The 21,508-nt window shown below is 40.9% G+C and overlaps 1 protein-coding gene across 2 annotated transcripts in view; it reads left to right on the plus strand.

Annotated features, from left to right (window-relative positions):
- The first annotated feature begins 1,436 nt into the window (after positions 1-1,436).
- efl1 (elongation factor like GTPase 1) overlaps positions 1,437-21,508 on the plus strand; it is a 38,955-nt gene continuing 18,883 nt past the window's right edge. Inside the window, exons 1-9 of one of the 2 annotated variants that reach the window (XM_037451573.2) lie at positions 1,437-1,470; positions 1,804-1,903; positions 12,420-12,487; positions 12,559-12,643; positions 14,078-14,211; positions 14,748-14,885; positions 15,528-15,742; positions 16,858-16,981; positions 20,800-20,879. In XM_037451573.2, the coding sequence (XP_037307470.2) occupies positions 1,813-1,903; positions 12,420-12,487; positions 12,559-12,643; positions 14,078-14,211; positions 14,748-14,885; positions 15,528-15,742; positions 16,858-16,981; positions 20,800-20,879 (935 nt within the window). In that variant the 5' untranslated portion in view covers positions 1,437-1,470; positions 1,804-1,812. The other variant, XM_037451583.2, reaches the window with a different exon arrangement.

The following is a 21,508-nucleotide window of genomic DNA, read 5'->3' on the forward strand; positions in this document are numbered from 1 at the left end:
CCAGGTGGTAGTCTTAATCAAGCACTGGCTCGCGCTACTAACGTCTCTCCGTTTGATCCACAGTGGCGCGAAAATGCCACCTACTGACGTCCACGATGCGTTCATGTACACTCGAAAAATAAATGGGGTGTCTGTAAAAACCAACAAAACATTAAATAGCACTTTCCGCCTATTACATCTGCCTGTTAAATGAACTCTTGTGTCATTCCAGATCCTTCCATTCACACCAGATCATCTCTTAGCCGAATGAGCCCCCTGCCACACAGAGGCGTTCTAGAAATTTCTGGATTTAAGGGTCCGTGGCAATACAATTGAGAGACGCACCACATGTACTTCCAAGAGAGCAAGGCTCCTTTTCAGACCCTCTAACTCCATGTGGTAGCTCCCACCAACTTAGTGCTCTCATAATAAAGCAAGAATTGACAAGCTTTATTTCTATACTTTGTTCAGTGAACTGTTTTAGTGAAGTTGTTTCATTGCATTTCCATTATTTTAGTTGTCACAACGATCTCCCTCCCTCTGTTTGTGACGATGCAGGTCTTTCTGTCAGTGGTGTTATTCACACCTACAGATTGGAATTGATGTTACTCACCTGAACCAGCTGCAGATCAATACAAGTGTTGGTTGTCAGGTCTATTACAGTGTAACTGCCAAACTTGGCACAATGACCTTCAAAAATACATACAATTTTACTTCATGTCCTTTTACATAGAGGGTAAATAAAATAAGCCCAAGCCCTAAACCTTATGGGAGCTTGTGACCAAAACTAGGTAGTTTGAGGTAACATCAATAGGGACCTCGTGAAGTATATTTTGTCTAATTATTTGCCTAACTTTTGTTTTAATTATTTAAGGCAATACTAGACATAGTATGTTGGCTTTTTTTGTCCCTTGTGCAGTTCAATCTCTAAAGCATATTACTTTTCGATATTTATTTTCCATTATAATGACTATCTCAAAAAGTGATAATGTCGACACAGAGGAGAGGAGATGGAACAGCTCTTGTGGAGGGTGAGGAGGGCCTGCAGTGATCTTTCCTGACCAGAGGTGTACAGGTCCAGGATGGAGACCAGACTGGGGCCAATGGTTCTCTCTGCACATCTAATGACCCGTCGCAGTCTTCTCTGGTGCTGTTTGGTGGCCGCTCCAAACCACACAGTGATGGAAGAACAGAGAACTCACCGGATGATGGCGCAGTAGAACAAGATAATAGATTTTTATTGAGTAGCAGTAGTTACAGCTTGAAACATGTCTTGAATTGTGCTTTAACGATATGATCATGATCATTTTCCCTATTTAATAAATGTAACCACTTTCCAGTGGTTGCAATTATTGGAAAGGCTACAATTTAGGTGTTATTCTGAACATTAGGTCGCATGTTGAATATCGTTATTACCATGTTCCCTGAATGCAGCACCAATGTTAGCAAGCGGGCGTGGCTAATGTGCCCCATCAACTTCCGGGGATCAGCGTGAGTTCCTAATGCGCACATGTCATGGAAATAAATGCTTGTTGTCAAAGTAATGTCGTATTTTACTTGATGCAGCCACGTGACACGTTGTGGTAGCGATGTGTGAATACTTTATACGTGAGGTTGTGTTGTATCTATCTGTCTGTGACTAGTGCAGCTTGTATGCTAGCAGAGTGTGGACAGACACACATTGACCGCAGTGTCCCCACCGGGTGTGTAGCTGCTCTCTAGAGAACACACACACACACCTTACAGCGGTACTGTCACACCGTGTGTACTGCGACACGAGCACGGAGGCCGTTCGTGTCCACTGACTGCTGTCCTCTGTCCCAGCTGCTCGCCATGGCACCCCCCAGCCTGGACAAGATCCGCGCACTGCAGAGGAACCCACGCAACATCCGGAACCTGTGCATCCTGGCGCACGTGGACCACGGTGAGCGGGATGTGTGTACAGTGTGTGTACAGTGTGTACTCTGTGTAGACAGTTGTTTACTGGTTACTCAGAGATGGGAAAAGTACATCAAAATGCGTTTTCATACTAAACACCCCTCAAAAAATTGTCAAAATTCAACAGCTTGTATTTAAATATAGGAACTACTTTTCTCTTTATATTCCGCTGTAGCAGAGCATTGAGGTTTGGGATGTACATAATGTACTCGCAGCTCTGGCGAACCCCACAGTCACAGAACAACAAAGCTAATAAAATATTGATGTATTATATATATATTAGTTTTATTAAATGGACTTGACAGCCCATAAACTTTGGCTTTGATATCAACAATGTATTATTATTATTATGCTATGAAAGCAAAATATAGAATTAAAACCATTAAAGTTAAGGAGCCTAAATCACTGCGGTCATGTGGACCGCATTTCAAAATGAAATGCGCCTCTATGTTAGGTATTACGGTAAAAGGGGCTGTACAGCCAAAAAGGCACTGAGCATCATTTGAAGTGTCTTTTATCCATATTTGAACTCTCTTTAAATCAGATAGCAGATGGGTAACACTCTTTTGACACTTGGTCCTATTTAAATCCGACCTCCTCTATTAACTTGTACATTTACATGAAATATTACTGTGTACTTTTTGAGATACTTGAAGGTAAAGTTAGTAATATTGCCATTATATTCGTCTTTTTTTCATTTTTGAACTGTCTTTAAATTCGAAAGCAGCTGGGTAACACTCTTTCGACACTTGATCCTATTACACGTTGACCTCCCCTATCACCATGTACATTTACATAAAATATTACTGTGTACTTTTTGAGATACTTGAAGGTAAAGTTAGTTATATTGCCATTATATTCGTCTTTTTTTCATTTTTGAACTGTCTTTAAATTCGATAGCAGCTGGGTAACACTCTTTCGACACTTGATTCTATTACACGTTGACCTCCTCTATTACCATCTCAAATTACATAAAATATTACTGTGTACTGTTTGAGATACTTGAAGGTAAAGTTAGTAAAATTGCCATTATATTCGTCTTTTTCTCAATCATTGAACTGTCTTTAAATCAGATACAAGCCAGGTAACACTCTTCTGACACTTGATCCTATTTTAAGTTGACCTCCTCTATTAACATGTACATTTACATAAAATATTACTGTGGAACTTTTGAGATAACTGAAGGTAAAGTTAGTACTTTTGCCATTATATTCGTCTTTTTTTCATTTTTGAACGGTCTTTAAATTAGATAGCAGCTGGGTAACACTCTTTCGACACTTGATCCTATTACACGTTGACCTCCCCTATCACCATGTACATTTACATAAAATATTACTGTGTACTTTTTGAGATACTTGAAGGTAAAGTTAGTTATATTGCCATTATATTCGTCTTTTTTTCATTTTTGAACTGTCTTTAAATTCGATAGCAGCTGGGTAACACTCTTTCGACACTTGATTCTATTACACGTTGACCTCCTCTATTACCATCTCAAATTACATAAAATATTACTGTGTACTGTTTGAGATACTTGAAGGTAAAGTTAGTAAAATTGCCATTATATTCGTCTTTTTTTCATTTTTGAACTGTCTTTAAATTAGATAGCAGCTGGGTAACACTCTTTTGACACTTGATCCTATTACACGTTGACCTCCCCTATCCCCATGTACATTTACATAAAATATTACTGTGTACTTTTTGAAATAATTGAAGGCCAAGTTAGTAATTTTGCCATTATATTCGTCTTTTTTTCATTCTTTGAACTGTCTTTAAATTAGATAGCAGCTGGGTAACACTCTTTCGACACTTGATCCTATTACACGTTGACCTCCCCTATCACCATGTACATTTACATAAAATATTACTTTGTACTTTTTGAGATACTTCAAGGTAAAGTTAGTAATATTGCCATTATATTCGTCTTTTTTTCATTTTTTAACTGTCTTTAAATTCGATAGCAGCTGGGTAACACTCTTTCGACACTTGATCCTATTACACGTTGACCTCCTCTATTACCATCTCAAATTACATAAAATATTACTGTGTACTGTTTGAGATACTTGAAGGTAAAGTTAGTAAAATTGCCATTATATTCGTCTTTTTTTCATTTTTGAACTGTCTTTAAATTAGATAGCAGCTGGGTAACACTCTTTCGACACTTGATCCTATTACACGTTGACCTCCCCTATCACCATGTACATTTACATAAAATATTACTGTGTACTTTTTGAGATACTTGAAGGTAAAGTTAGTTATATTGCCATTATATTCGTCTTTTTTTCATTTTTGAACTGTCTTTAAATTCGATAGCAGCTGGGTAACACTCTTTTGACACTTGATCCTATTACATGTTGACCTCCCTTATCACCATGTACATTTACATAAAATGTTACTGTGTACTTTTTGAGATACTTGAAGGTAAAGTTAGTACTTTTGCCATTATATTCGTCTTTTTCTCAATCTTTGAACTATCTTTTAATCAGATAGCAGCCGGGTAACACTCTTTTACACTTGATCCTATTTCACGCTGACCTCCCCTATTAACATGTACATTTACATAAAATATTACTGTGTACTTTTTGAGATACTTGAAGGTAAAGTTAGTAATATTGCCATTATATTCGTCTTTTTTTCATTTTTTAACTGTCTTTAAATTCGATAGCAGCTGGGTAACACTCTTTCGACACTTGATCCTATTACACGTTGACCTCCTCTATTACCATCTCAAATTACATAAAATATTACTGTGTACTGTTTGAGATACTTGAAGGTAAAGTTAGTAAAATTGCCATTATATTCGTCTTTTTTTCATTTTTGAACTGTCTTTAAATTAGATAGCAGCTGGGTAACACTCTTTCGACACTTGATCCTATTACACGTTGACCTCCCCTATCACCATGTACATTTACATAAAATATTACTGTGTACTTTTTGAGATACTTGAAGGTAAAGTTAGTTATATTGCCATTATATTCGTCTTTTTTTCATTTTTGAACTGTCTTTAAATTAGATAGCAGCTGGGTAACACTCTTTCGACACTTGATCCTATTACACGTTGACCTCCCCTATCACCATGTACATTTACATAAAATATTACTTTGTACTTTTTGAGATACTTCAAGGTAAAGTTAGTAATATTGCCATTATATTCGTCTTTTTTTCATTTTTTAACTGTCTTTAAATTCGATAGCAGCTGGGTAACACTCTTTCGACACTTGATCCTATTACACGTTGACCTCCTCTATTACCATCTCAAATTACATAAAATATTACTGTGTACTGTTTGAGATACTTGAAGGTAAAGTTAGTAAAATTGCCATTATATTCGTCTTTTTTTCATTTTTGAACTGTCTTTAAATTAGATAGCAGCTGGGTAACACTCTTTCGACACTTGATCCTATTACACGTTGACCTCCCCTATCACCATGTACATTTACATAAAATATTACTGTGTACTTTTTGAGATACTTGAAGGTAAAGTTAGTTATATTGCCATTATATTCGTCTTTTTTTCATTTTTGAACTGTCTTTAAATTCGATAGCAGCTGGGTAACACTCTTTTGACACTTGATCCTATTACATGTTGACCTCCCTTATCACCATGTACATTTACATAAAATATTACTGTGTACTTTTTGAGATACTTGAAGGTAAAGTTAGTACTTTTGCCATTATATTCGTCTTTTTCTCAATCTTTGAACTATCTTTTAATCAGATAGCAGCCGGGTAACACTCTTTTACACTTGATCCTATTTCACGCTGACCTCCCCTATTAACATGTACATTTACATAAAATATTACTGTGTACTTTTTGAGATACTTGAAGGTAAAGTTAGTAATATTGCCATTATATTCGTCTTTTTTTCATTTTTTAACTGTCTTTAAATTCGATAGCAGCTGGGTAACACTCTTTCGACACTTGATCCTATTACACGTTGACCTCCTCTATTACCATCTCAAATTACATAAAATATTACTGTGTACTGTTTGAGATACTTGAAGGTAAAGTTAGTAAAATTGCCATTATATTCGTCTTTTTTTCATTTTTGAACTGTCTTTAAATTAGATAGCAGCTGGGTAACACTCTTTCGACACTTGATCCTATTACACGTTGACCTCCCCTATCACCATGTACATTTACATAAAATATTACTGTGTACTTTTTGAGATACTTGAAGGTAAAGTTAGTTATATTGCCATTATATTCGTCTTTTTTTCATTTTTGAACTGTCTTTAAATTAGATAGCAGCTGGGTAACACTCTTTTGACACTTGATCCTATTACATGTTGACCTCCCTTATCACCATGTACATTTACATAAAATATTACTGTGTACTTTTTGAGATACTTGAAGGTAAAGTTAGTACTTTTGCCATTATATTCGTCTTTTTCTCAATCTTTGAACTATCTTTTAATCAGATAGCAGCCGGGTAACACTCTTTTACACTTGATCCTATTTCACGCTGACCTCCCCTATTAACATGTACATTTACATAAAATATCACTGTGTACTTTTTGAGATACTTGAAGGTAAAGTTAGTACTTTTGCCATTATATTCGTCTTTTTTCAATCTTTAAACTGTCTTTAAATCTGATAGAAGCTGGGTAACACTCTTCTGACCCTTGATCCTATTTCACGTCGACGTCCTCTATTAACATGTAAAGTTACATAAAATATTACTGTGGACTTTTTGAGAAAATTGCAGGTAAAGTTAGTACTTTTGCAATTATATTAGTTTTTTCTCAATCTTTGAACTGTCTTTAAATCAGATAGAAGCCGAGCCAATGGTGGGCCTCAGCCGGCACGCGTCAGCCTTCACTTTTATTGAGCTACAGGGTCCTTTGACTGGAGTTGGTTAATTAACGCCCTGGCGATGCAACAAGGTTGGTCGCTCTGAGGACTGTCTGCCCCGGAGAACAGTTGGACCGGGGGCAGGGTCGGCCGAAAGGCGGTGGCGGTGCAGGGCCGCAGTGCCTTTTGACCTCTCAACGGTTTTACGCCCTGTTGAACTCTCTCTTCATAGTCCTTTTTAATTTTTCTTCATTGGCATGACGTTAATTTTTGGAGTAAAACATATTTCATCCCATATTTGGGGAGCTTTTATCAACCATAAAATGTATGCGCCCCCCCCCCCCCAACTTGATTTTGGTTTGTTGCCTCAGGGCAACTTGTATATATAAAGTGAAATAAGTCAAAAAAGCAATGTTTGTGTCACTTTGTATGGCATACACATTCGACTGACCTACAATAACCTGAAGAATATCTTAAAATACTGAAGGGGGGACATGATATCATTAGAAATGGTATGCCAGGGCGAGCACAGAATGTATTGTGGGGTGTTCAGCCTCTACTATGTCTTCATCCTCATCTTGATCCACAGACTCACTGTCGCTTTGATCAGACATGCGTTATCCTAAGAAAGTACAAATATGAATGTCATATTCAAAATGAATGAATGAATGAAGGACACACATTGTTCTACTGACTGACCCCTGACGGACCCCTGATCTCCTAACTGTCTGGCAGGGATCCAATCTTTCTGACTCCAATCCAATCTTTCTGACTCCTTTCAAGCTCACTTTCCTCGTTGTCAGATGGATCAGCCCTAACAGCTTGATTTTCAAACATTTCGCCCATTAAATGTTCCTGTTTCCATTCCCATTCAATATCAGTAGTTGGTACAACAAAAATATTGACTGTGGTCAATGACCTAACTGCACAGTGTTGCCTTGTGTCAACTAACCAAAACACCCAGTTTTAATAAAGAAATAACAGTAAATTAATTACCAAATATACTTAGTTACATACTCATGCACACAAAAACATATTCTTTAATGAAGATATTTTATAGACCAGTTTTAGAGTTACTTTTGTCTCACAAATTTGGGGCATTGTGTCCCATGCAGCTTGGCAGCCATAAAAGAATGCTTCACCCAAAGAGAAAAAGTCTCACCCACTTTGGGCCCTCCTTTGATTGGACGCAGACATGTCTGCTGAAATTATATATGTGGTGGGGTTGAATGCAGCCTAGTCCACAGTATTTGCGTGCCTTAGGTATTCTCTATAATTCTTGGGGTGCAAGTCCCCAGGTGGCGTTGTTGGTCTCTCTCCCTAACGCCCCGCCGCATATACATTGTTTTTCATTAAAGGGTAGGTCAGTGTAAGGTCCAAAAAAGTATTGTGTTGCCTGAAGACAAAACCCCCGGAAAGCAGCCGGTCCGGACTCAGTCTCGCCCCACACCCTGAAGCATTGTGCTGACCAGCTGTCTCCTGTTTTCACCGCCATCTTCAACACCTCCTTGATGTCATGCCACGTCCCAGCCTGCTTCAAGGCCTCCACCATCATCCCTGTTCCCAAGAAGCCCAGGATCACAGGACTGAATGACTACAGACCCGTCGCACTGACCTCTGTAGTCATGAAGTCCTTTGAACGGCTAGTCCTGTCCCACCTTAAGTCCCTCACCGACCCTCTCCTGGACCCCTGCAGTTCGCCTACAGAGCCAACAGGTCTGTAGACGATGCTATCAACATGGCCCTCCACTTCATCCTCCAGCATCTGGACTCCCCAGGAACCTACGCCAGGATCCTGTTTGTGGACTTCAGCTCTGCCTTCAACACCATCATCCCGTCTCTGCTGCAGGACAAACTCTGGTTTGCCCACCTCCACCTGCAAGTGGATCACTGACTTCCTGTCCGACATGAAGCAGCACGTGAAGCTGGGGAAACACGTCTCTGCCTCTCGGTCCATCAGCACCGGTTCAATGAAGACAGTGGAGATGGTCGTGGACTTCAGGAGGAATACAGCCCTACCTTCCCCCCTCACCTTGTGTGACTCCCCCGTCACCACTGTGGACTCCTTCCGTTTCCTGGGCTCCATCATCACCCAGGACCTCAAGTGGGAGCTGAACATCAGCTCCATCACGAAAAAGGCTCAGCAGAGGATGTTCTTCCTGAGGCAGCGGAAGAAATTCAACCTGCCTCAGACGATGATGGTGCACTTCTACACGGCCATCATGGAGTCCATCCTCTGTTCCTCCATCACCGTGTGGTACGCTGCAGCCACAGCCAAGGACAAGGACAAGGGCAGGCTGCAGCATGTCATCCGCTCTGCAGAGAGGGTGATTGGCTGCAATCTTCCGTCTCTCCAGAACTTGTTCGCTTCCAGGTCTTTGAAGCGGGCCAGAAAGATTGTAGCCGACCCCTCCCACCCTGGACATGAACTGTTTGTGCCCCTTCCATCCGGCAGGAGGCTGCGGTCCATCAGGACTAAGACCTCCCGCCACACGAACAGTTTCTTCCCTTCGGCAGTCGGGCTCATCAACAGAGGCCGGGGCCCCCCCTGACTGACTCGGACTCCCATGTTCATTCATTCACTTTGTCACTTTCACTTGTCACTCGTCACTTGTTTAGCTGGTGCACTTAATCTATAATCTATATTTTTATTTCTAATTTTCTTATCTCCTCTAACTTACTAACCCATAGCTTTAGTTTTTAGCGTACTAACCCATAGCATATATTTTATTATACTTTTATTTTATTTTTATCTCATTTGCACTATGTCATCATTATTGTACTGTCTTCTGTCATGCACCAACCGCCAAGACAATTTCCATGTATGTCCAACATATTATGACAATAAACGTTTCCTGATTCCTGAAGGTTACAGTCTGCCATAGAGGTTTACGGTACTTGTTCACTATCAGTCTCGTGCTAGTATTTAGCCTTTGATGGAGTTCTTAGGGTTAGGGTTTGTTGTCCAAACAACCCGACTTCAAGAAAGGTTGTTACGGCCTCCTGCCATCTATGGGCTCTGCCTCAATCTGATGTGCAGGCTGAGCGGTCCCACGTGGAACCGCATTTTGGCACTGGGCTCTTTCCTCTTCGCTTGCCGCTACTGCGGGTAACCTTGTAAGTTTCCTTTCCTGCACTTAGTAAGATGCTTCAATTCAGAGGGTTAGCTTGTCTGATCTGAGGTCAAAGTCAAATGAGGTGCAGCCCCAGAACTGCTGGAGCGATAGAGGAGGGTCCCACCCATGGACCCCCGCAGGAGCAACTCCTTTCGTAACCGGAACACGCATAACGCGGTCAGTACAAAAACAAAAGTCCACCGGCAGCTACATCCAACCGAGGAGGAATAATGGCCTGATAGGGGCCCTTGGATCGTACATCCTGTGGTCTGTACTGAAGGGGACAAAGTACCAACTGCGCTGACTTTCTCTTATTTCAAACTGTACAGTAAAGGTTTATGGAAATATACATGGGCATAGAGGGAAGGGAAATGACAAATAACATGTCATTCTTACTGATTTCACCTGTGCTCATAAGCTACAAAATCTAATTTTATGCAACAACTACATGGGGATAGAGGAGGTCAACATGAAGCAGGATCAAGTGTCAAAAGAGTGTTACCCGGCTGCTATCTGATTTAAAAATAATATAACATTGACAAAATACGAATATAATGGCAATATTACTATACCTTCAGTTATCTCAAAATGTACACAGTAATATTTCATGTAAATGTACATGTTAATAGAGGAGGTCAACATGAACCAGGACCAAGTGTCAGAAGAGTGTTACCCGGCTTCTATCGGATTAAAAGATAGTTCAAAGATTGACAAAATACGAATATAATGGCAATTTTACTAACTTTACCTTCAAGTATCTCAAAAAGTACACAGTAATATTTTATGTAACTTTACATATTGATAGAGGAGGTCAACGTGAAATACGTTCAAGTGTCAGAAGAGTGTTACCCGGCTGCTATCTGATTTTAAAGACGGTTCAATGATTGAGAAAAAGACTAATATAATGGCAAAAGTACTAACTTTACTTTCAAGTATCTCAAAAAGTACACAGTAATATTTTATGTAACTTTACATGTCAATAGAGGAGGCCATCGTGTAATAGGATCAAGTGTCAAAAGAGTGTTACCCAGCTGCTATCTGATTTAAAGACAGTTGAAAGAATGAAAAAAAGACGAAAATAATGGCAATTTTACTAACTTTACCTTCAAGTATCTCAAAAAGTACACAGTAATATTTAATGTAACTTTACATATTGATAGAGGAGGTCAACGTGAAATACGTTCAAGTGTCAGAAGAGTGTTACCCGGCTGCTATCTGATTTTAAAGACGGTTCAATGATTGAGAAAAAGACGAATATAATGGCAAAAGTACTAACTTTACTTTCAAGTATCTCAAAAAGTACACAGTAATATTTTATGTAACTTTACATGTTAATAGAGGAGGCCAACGTGTAATAGGATCAAGTGTCGAAAGAGTGTTACCCAGCTGCTATCTAATTTAAAGACAGTTCAAAAATTAAAAAAAGACGAATATAATGGCAATTTTACTAACTTTACCTTCAGGTATCCCAAAAAGTACACAGTAATATTTTATGTAACTTTACACGGTGATAGAGGAGGTCAACATGAACCAGGATCAAGTGTCAGAAGAGTGTTACCCGGCTCCTATCTGATTTAAAAATAATTCAAACATTGACAAAAAGACGAATATAATGGCAATATTGCTGACTTTGCCTTCAATTTTCTCAAAAAGTACACAGTAATATTTTATGTAACTTTACATGTTAATAGGGGAGGTCAGCGTGAAATAGGATCAAGTGTCAAAAGAGTGTTACCCGGCTTCTATCTGATTTAAAGAGAGTATAAAGATTTTAAAAAGACACTTCAAATCATGATCAGTGCCTTTTTGGCTGTACAGACCCATTTACCGTAATACCTAACATAGAGGCGCATTTTATTTTGAAATGCGGTCCACATGACCGCAGTCCTAAATCCCACCCGGCGTTCTGAGCTTGTTGACGATCCTTCTTGAATTGAATGTAGAATATAATACAACTACTACAAATAGTTTAATAATACGCCTTTTTAAATTGGAAGATTTGGATTTTTAATGTTTAACAAATGAATTTTTTCTGTCATTGTCTGGCTAACTATGAATTAAATTATCTGCCAGTAATTGATATGGCATTATGACAGCATGCTAGCGTCATTAGCATTTTATCACTAGCTTGATATTCTAACCTCATGTATACACTATAGGCTATGTAGACAGACCCAGACGTAAATTACACATGAAGCTAGTGGACATCAGTCACTCTGATAAATATTTCCATTGAACCTAATTATCTGAAGACTGAACTCATGAATGATTTTTGATTTGTGTTGATAGTGTTTAGTTACAAATGACGTTAGATCTTTCATCAGCCCTATCAAAAACAAATGACAAAACTTGTAAGTTTACCACTGCTAAATTGTCTCTGAAGAAAGAACTGAATTTTTGCTTTTGTGGTTTTATTGTGTTAGATGTATTTTTTTTTTAATTCATTAAAATATTTATTTAAAACAGGGGAAAGCAGAAAGGCTTAAAAATGAGATATTGATCACAAGTTTAATAAAAAGGTTGACGTGTCAGTCAGAATGTGTAGTGTTATGCAATAAGCTGTCAATCATTTGGAACCGTCTGAATGTGCGCAGGCAAAACCACTCTGGCGGATTGCTTGGTGGCGACTAATGGCATCATATCGAGCCGCCTGGCTGGGAAGGTACGCTGAGGTAACGTCCTTTTCTCCACTGGTCTGTCACGCCTGCTAACGTGCGCTGTGCCCGTCTCCAGCTGAGGTACCTGGACAGCCGGGAGGACGAGCAGAGTCGAGGCATCACCATGAAGTCCAGCGCCATCTCACTGCACTACACCAACGGTAAGCCCACTTGTATCGAGGATCAATTCATTTCTCCTTTGATGTGGTGTGTGATTCTCAAATGGTTTTAAGCGTTCATTTGCCCACTGGTGTGCCTTTGAATGTTCCCATTCCCAACTTAACATATTGTAATCATAATCAATGGCTGATGTTCTTTATTATTCATCATATCATCCTCAACCCTCTAAGCAGAGAGCACCTGACTACCCTACTACCACGTTTGCCCGACTAATACAGCCCCCTCACCCCCTCCTGAAATTGTGAATCTAGGGGAAAACACTGTCAACCAATGTAAAAAAAAAAATGAAAGGCATCGTGCAACCAACCAATCTGACTTAATTTGAATACCACTTTCAGAGGAATGTAATCCAACCTGGATTTGAGATATGTAAAAAAATAACCTCCTAACCACTATTCTTTGACCTGTGTGGAAAAGGTCAAGGAAAGGTGGTTAGGAGAGTTCACGGGGGGTTGGGAAAAGCCAACGAGGTCTTTGTGGAATTGACTCCACTTCCACTAAGCTACGTAGTTGTGATGGAGGGAGACGCGTGTAATGCTGCGTTCACACAAATTATTCACACATTTAGATTCCATGCAAAGTCACCGCACAGACCCCAATCGTTGTGGAGGACACGAAAAAGCGAAAGACGATCAGCGTTGAGATGCTCTGTTCGTCATCACTGCCGTCGTGCTGCCAAAGCGTGAAGACACTTAATGAAACTGCCGCTCACCAGAGACACAGACACACACACAGACGCACACACAACTGAGACTGAACGCCTGTAAGTTAGCTGGTGTCCGATGTTTGTATAAGAGCAGAAATTGTGTTTATTTCCATGTTGGACAGGGAAATTATAACTTATAGCTTCTGAGATAAATCACTCCCCTTTTCCATCACGTATGAAGGCGAAAAGAGAGGAGCTATGTCTGTTTGGATGGAAAACTGTGCAACACTGTTTTCTACCTCCTATTCCAAGTACTGCGTGGTTTCCAAGTAGTGTTTACTTGAAAAAGCAATGCTGTCTGAACTTTTTTAATACCGTGATATGGATTTTTGGCCATAGCGCGCAGCCCTAATTGAAAGCTCCTTTCCTTAGCATTTAGAGAATTCAAATAGCTCTCATCATTGGGCACTTCCACTGCTTCACTTCACCAAGAACATTAGACAACTCCAAGCCAGCCCCAGTGTACCCCAATCAACACTATCAAACTTCAAAAAGTACTTTATGAATATCATCAGCTGAGAGGAAGGAAACCGCCTAGTTAGATCATTAATTCAATAAATAGATCTAAGTATTTTGTTGTAATCCAAATGAATGCATGCTAGTTCTGAATAATTGGGCTGGTGTTAATGGGGAGCAGGAAGAAAGATCCCACACATGGATGATCTGTTGTGGAACTAGAGTGAAACATGGTGTGCATTTGTGTGCTCAGGGGACCAGGAGTACCTCCTAAATCTGATCGACTCTCCCGGTCACGTCGACTTCTCCTCCGAGGTGTCCACCGCTGTGCGCCTGTGTGACGGGGCCATCGTAGTAGTCGATGCTGTGGAGGGAGTGTGTCCACAGGTACTGTAGGTTTGACATACTTCCTTCAGTGCTTGATATTGGGAATGAGGCAACGAAGGAAAAGTACAGGGTTTGACTTACAGTAGAAGAAATAAGTAGCATGTGTCATCACGCAACTTAAAAACCTTTAACTGTGCTCAAGGAGGCCTTACCTCCATACGCCTCATACAGTGGATCTATATATCATTTATATATTCACATTGCTCAATATTTTTTTAAAGCAAGATCATACTACCTGGATTAGGAAAGAATTCTGTTTAATATCTGGGAGTAGTTTAATCTTTTAAAACTCCATACAAACAATGAAGATATAAAAATCATCACTTGATTAGTTCTTTTCACGTCCACACAATCCTTAATTCTGAGGTAGACGCCCCCATCAATTGATACATCAAAGCAATGTGCCACTCTAGTGGAGAAGGCCTTGTAGTCCCGATAGAGAGGGAAGAGAAGGGCCGTTGAGTGTTGTGGTGAAATAACTGAACAATTGTGTTTCCTAATTGATTTAATGAATCTAACGTCTGCATTGTGTGTAGACGCAGGTCGTGCTCCGTCAAGCGTGGTTGGAGAACATCCGGCCCGTCCTGGTCATCAATAAGATAGACCGACTCATTGTGGAGCTGAAGCTCACCTCCCAGGAGGCTTACACACACCTGCAGAAGATCCTGGAGCAGGTGAGGTTCCACACAATCAGGAATAAGGAGCTTTTAATGCCAAAGGATGTCAGACGTTGTTTGTGTTCATCTGTTTTATGTCAACCTGAAGGAGGTGCACCTCAATGATTTAGAACATCATCAGAAGGGGAATTTATTTCACTGATTGAATGCACATACTGTATATTACATCATACAAGGTGCTATATTACCCTGCAAACTCGTCCCCTGCTGAGTGTAACAGGTCACCAGCTCCCAGCTCCTCCTGTGACACCTTGAGTGTCTGTGTGGCTACACAGTGGGGTCATCGCATGAGCGAGGCCCGTTCCTTCTGCACAAAGCGCCTGCTGGTGTGTCATACAGGGCTGATGTAGACATTTCGTAGCCCCCCCGTCGTCACTGACACCACCACTGAGGTCCTTACTGGATCTCCACTGTGCCGTAGACATCAATTCCCCTCAATGTGGTCTGTCAGGAGAAATCGGCATTAAAAACAAATGCTACCAAGATTAATATAAGCGTTTTTGAGTAAAAAAATAACCAAACCCAACACAGCTGTGTCTAATGAATATACTATGAGCTCCACTTTTTACTTTGAAATCCTGGAACAAATTAACTGTTTGATTTTGTAATTCATTGAGATGCAGCATGTGCTCTCTGCAGGTGAATGCCGTGACAGGGACTTTGTTCACCTCCAAAGTTCTGAAGGAGCAGGCGGAGAGGGAGGAGGAGGAGGAGGAGGAGGAGGGGGAGTTGGGTGGGGACCAGGCGTGTGACTGGAGCAGCAGGCAGGAGGAGGCTGACGACTCGCTGCTCTACTTTTCTCCTGACCAGGGAAATGTGGTGTTTGCCAGCGCCATCGATGGGTGGGGCTTCAGGTGAGGAGGCTCATAAGCTCTAAGGATGCAGTCTGCTGAAGTGTAGTAGCTGGAGGAGGAGCTTGTCTGGCGACGCCTCAGCTGTATATTTGATACGGAGACCATCCCGCCTCCTGGTGGAAGCCTTTCTGCTCCCATGTTACGGCCGTCACAGCGCTTCAGTTTCCAAAATGGATTCAATTCATTCTTTCCACTCAAAATTCAACACACAGCACCCCATAATAACATGAGAAACGTTTTGGTTAAACCTTTGTGAATCGATTAAAAATAAACCCACCTACATACACACTTAGATATTCATAGCTGCAACACACACATTGAGCTTTAGAGCTTCTTCTTTGAGATGTTTCTACAACCTGATTGCAGTCCACCTCTGGTAATATCAGCCCCCCCCCCCCCCCCTGGACCAGTGGTCCAGTGGGAAGTATGAACAGAAACAAGTTCTTCCATTCTGGATTAAACATCCCACTTTCACTGTCCACTTTCCTCTTTTTTGGAGAACACCATTCGTTCCTCATGTGTCTCACCAGTCCCTTTGTCTTGCTGACTTCAAATCATGAATCATGAATGGGGTCTTCAGAGAGTCCTATCAGCATATGATGCTCCACCGGCCCGTTTCACATTAGTGCTCCTCATCTCTAAATTGGTATACTGTTCTAACTCTTCACAGACAGTTCGAGGGCTTTCATGTTAACACTTTTCTTGCCGCAACTCTGCAGAACTGGCATCAGGGACCTCGTCAATATGTCCCTGAAATAACCAGTAACCCTATAAATAACCCAAATCACTTTATCATACACCCATTGACTATTTAGACGACCTGGCACATCTTGTAAGTGTCCACTAGATGGTGCTTTCAGCTTGGATTTAATACTCATTGTGTAATGCTCAACTGGATCACAACCTTCAGACACTTAAAAGACCTACCATCGCCCTGACGGTCTGACTGAGGGATCTGTGTCCTTGGGATCTTTCATCTTCCAACAGTACACCAATAGTATTCCAACACGTATTCAGCTACACCTGATTTAAAAAGACGATGCCTCTCTTTCCTAAAGGAACTTGCATGGAAAATGTAAATGTCAGACAAATCGTTTGCTTTTGTTTTTTTGTAGCATCCAACAGTTTGCCCACATCTACAACCAGCGAATGGGCATCAAGGCAGAGGTTCTGCTCAAAACCCTGTGGGGAGATTTCTACCTCGATGCAAAGGCAAAGAAGATCATGAAAGGAGCTCAGGTGATGTTTCAACCTTTCTCCCCTGTTCTTTTAATCTTTCTTCAACTGTAAACATTAAGTCAAATTAGAGATGGCTAATATCACAACAAATGACATGTATTTGAAGCTTTAATGTCTAACATTAATTGAGATAATCTTTGTTTAGATAGAGTTAGAGTTTAAGCATTGCGTGGTCGAATTAAAACACGCAAACATCAATAGACCCTCTTGTATGTTGTAAACTGTAAATGAGTGCATCTTGTTGCTCGAATGCTTTTCTGTCATTAGTGAGCTGATTGCTGAATGTCTGGGAGCATCTTCTTTGATACTCAAGCATTTCTATTAGGGGATTTTGCATCAAGGGAAAGGAATACTTTATAGGTAAAAGTCATGCACCTGACAAAGCCCACGGAGGAGAAAACACATCACCTTTATAGGTGAAAATAAATCAATTAATTCACACCTCTTCTTGCAACACTCCAACAATGTTGTCAGTCAATCAAGTCAACCTTCTATTTCATCCAAATGAAAGATTGTATGAGTTTTTATTGTGTTGTTCTGGTCAAAACCTTTCTTGGCCTTTGGCAGAGGATTATATGCATCTTGGTTAAGTGTGGTAGTTTTACCTCAGCAGACAAAATCCAGAAAACCCCCAGAGCCGGGCGCCTAGGTGAGGCTGCTCGTGTGCCCAGGCTCTTGTTCAGCGTACATTAGATCCATCCCGCCCACTTTGCTGTGTATGTCCCTCCTAATCTCCACTTTCAATGTCTGGGATTTCTTTAACCATTTCAAACCAGTTTCCTGCAGAAGGTTGCTCAGCTTGTAGCCATTGACGGGTAATTGTTTTTTTTTACCTACTATTTCTGGTAGGTCGCCTGGACAGAGTGACTTTCAGCTGTGTAGGATCTTATGCCCAAGTATATGCTGCAAATATTTTCCCACAATATTTGTGTAGCAGTGGGTGTAAAAGCCAGACCTGGGTGATAACAAATTAGATGAAAAAACCCTTTATTAGTGTTGTTGCTCTCACCTGGAGGGGAGGGCAGACGTGGCGGGTTTTATCAACACACTTATAGAAAAAGGGGGAGTGGCGAGTGCCGGGGGGCCGGAAACCAGGTAGAAGAAGCTTGGAAGCACTTTAGAGGACTGAGAAAAGGTACAAACTACCCAGCATGCAGTTCGGCGTTGTCATTTTTTAAATGTACAATTATTAGTGCTATCAATTCCTCGTGTCTTGGTGTTTTACCCTGTTAAAGAGCGTTTGTGGGTTATTCATAGTTATAAAGTTCTGACCATGTCAATCTCAACACACGTAAGACAAGTAGCTCTAACCGCTGGCCGCTCCTCCAATGACGTGTGAAAATAAATTCTGCCGCCTGCCAAAGAGCAACGTCAGTTGTTATAGTGTAACACCAGAATGAACGGTATGTGCGAAATTGATACCGTAAGGATATTTTTTACAGGTTGAAACGGTATATAGCACAGCCCTACTTGGATGTATAGTGATACATCATCGGCATAGTGCTATTTTATGTTCCCCCATCCACTGGAATTATTTTTATATCACCCTGTTCTCCTGTTACTTGTGCCAAGGGTTCTATTTTAAAGTGCAAAAAGGGTTGAGGAGAGGGAGCATCCCTGACGGGTGGATCTTTCTATTTTCGTGCCATTAGTAATTAAGTTAAGTGTAGAAGTCTTAGCTGACATTTCGACCAAAGACCAAAAACCGATATTCCCAGCTGATGTGGTCAAAAGCCTTTTCTGCATCCACACTATATAACTTGGCTTTGGATTTGGTTTCCCTAATATTTTGTTTGATGTGTAAAGATGGTCTAGTATGACTTTGAGGTAGACATCCCTGGTTTGATCAATGTCAATCAGGTCCGGAATAAGAGTCCAGTCTCTTGGAAATGATGGATGTGTCCAATTAAAGGAACTCATGGGTACTGGAGTCAGTTCTTCCTTATAGGCTCCAAACCATTCTGCTGGTAGGCCTGATGTTTTATGGTTTTCATTATTGGCCTGCAGCCCCATACCAAATATATTGAAGAGTGATCCGAGATCTCTAGTTCGAGAGATCCGCAATTCATTGGGAAACATTAAAAAAAGCAAAGGTCTCAGCACCATACTGGCCGGATTAGAAAAGAATTGTGTTTAATCTCTGGGAGGAGTTTAATCTTTAACTCCACACAACAATAAAAGTAGGCTAAAAACGCGATATTGATTGATTAATTCCAGTGTTCCCTAGTGTTTAATACCGGGGCGTCCAGTGCTGCCCCCCGCCGGAGTGCGTATCCCGGGAGACAGCCGTCACTGCCAGTCAGTGAGCCGTCGGCCGTGCCGTTTGCCGGTCGGATCGGCAGCGCGCACCTCCCCACCCCCCCTGTCAGCCGTACCGATAGGCAGTGGCCCGCGTTCGGTCGAAGTGGGCAGTATCTGGCCCGAACCTGAAACGAGTTTGACACCCCTGAGCTATGATATACCAGAACAAGTAAAAGGTTGGACCCCCTTTTGCTTTCAGAACTGCCTTAATTCTTGGCGTTATACTTTCTGTGTCAAAAACAGTTGAGTTTTTTCCTTTAAACCCCTAGATCCTATTCCTATGTCCTAGTTGATTTCACCACCATGAAGAAAGCAGCAAAAGCAATGTCAGGACTCGCAGTTCTGTCCAATAATTCAATGCAAAGGGAGTTTGACCATCCAATGTTGCCGGTTTTATTGTACAACAAATTGTCACAAAAGTAAGAATGCAATTGCAGTTTTGTGGTCCAAATAACTAAAGCCTACAACAAGCTGAACAGGACCAAAACAGAGACAGCGTGGTTCACGGCTCAGCACTGAGGTCAATGACGGTATTTGCGCGTCTTTTGGTCCCTTCAAGGGTGGCACCGTCACCACCTACAGAGGGAACACACTCGCAATTCCACAGAAAAAAGGGAAAAAATATAAATCATTCAAAATACAAAAAACTTAAAAGCGGCTCCTACACTTTCAACAATGTGTTGGAAACATTCCTCACAGATGTTGGTCCATATTGACGTGACGGCTTCACACAGATCAGAGTCTGATGATATGAGCTATGTGACATGGTGCATCAGAAGATGGTACACTGTGGTCATAAAGGGATGGACATGGTGAGCACTCCGGTAGGCTGCATTCAAAACCATGCTGAAAGGGTACGAAGGGGCCCAATGTGTGCCAAGAAAATACCCCCCCACCACCTCACCAGCAGCCTGCAGCGTTGATCCAAGGCAGAATGGATCATGCTCTCATGTTGTTTACTCCAAATTCTGACCCGACCATCTAAATGATCAGCTGGACCAGGTTTTTACAATCTTCTATTGTCAAGTTCTAATGAGCCTTTGTGAGCTGTAGTCTCAGTTTCCTGTTAGCTGACAGGAGGGGCCCCCGCTGTGGTCTTCTGCTGCTGTGGTCTCTTGTTCAAGGATGTAACGAGTGGTTCTCTGAGTTCCTGTTGCCTTTCTATCATCTCAAACCAGTCTGCCCAGTCTCGGACCACTCACATCAAACATGCATTTTTGTCCACACAACTGCTGCTCACTGAATATTTTCTCATTTTAGGACCATTGACTATAGACCTTTTGAGATGGTTGTGTGCTTGAATCCCAGTAGATCAGCCGTTTGTGATGTACTCCCACCAGCCCGTCTGGCACCAACAACCATTCATGTTAAAGTCACTTAAATCCCCCCTTTTCCACATTCTGATGCTCAGTTTGACCTTACCTTGAGTAAGTAATGTTTGTAGTGGCTTCATAATGGACTGAAATGACCTTTGTTTTCGCTTATCATGTGTTGTTCTTCTCTCTTGCATGCTATAGGCCAAAGGAAAGAAGCAGCTGTTTGTGCAGCTCGTGCTGGATAACATTTGGAGTTTATATGATGCTGTTGTCACTAGGAGGTAGGTGGAAGATAAATAACCTGTCGTAAATCTTTGTTAATTTACACATTTCTCTCCAGTAATATGTGTTATAAATGTGTTTTAAATATGGGTTAATTAAGATTGCTTATTTTTGTTTGATATTTTCATTGGCACCTACAACTGACTTCTTTTTTTTAACCAACAGTTAAGTGTAAGTGTTTTGAACTTGAATTAATAAATGTCCCATCTGACTCCTCCCCTTTTCTTTGCTAATCCGATTAATGATCGTGAGGTTTGGGATCCGTTACAGCTCTAATGGTGAACCAAGTATAGACATCAGTATATCATGTATTCTCTGCTGTGCAACACATTTATCTGGAAAATTGATCAAACTCAAAATCATTTAAAAGAAAAACGGACTGATGGGAAAGACTGATTAATGTCACGTCAAATACATCTTACCAGAAACACCATGATCCAAAATGACAAAACATAAGTCACATGTTGATGGACATCCACCCCCTAACCAAATATACCCTCCAATAAAACGTCATCTTAGTTTGTTTCTACTGAAGTCTCGATTGTACTAGTTAATAAAGCACAGTCTGTATCCCAAACGGCCACAGCCTCACACAAGGTAACAAGCAGTTGTGCACTGACAAGCCTTC

This window comes from Pungitius pungitius, chromosome 4, assembly GCF_949316345.1.
Source record: "Pungitius pungitius chromosome 4, fPunPun2.1, whole genome shotgun sequence".
NCBI lineage: Eukaryota > Metazoa > Chordata > Actinopteri > Perciformes > Gasterosteidae > Pungitius > Pungitius pungitius.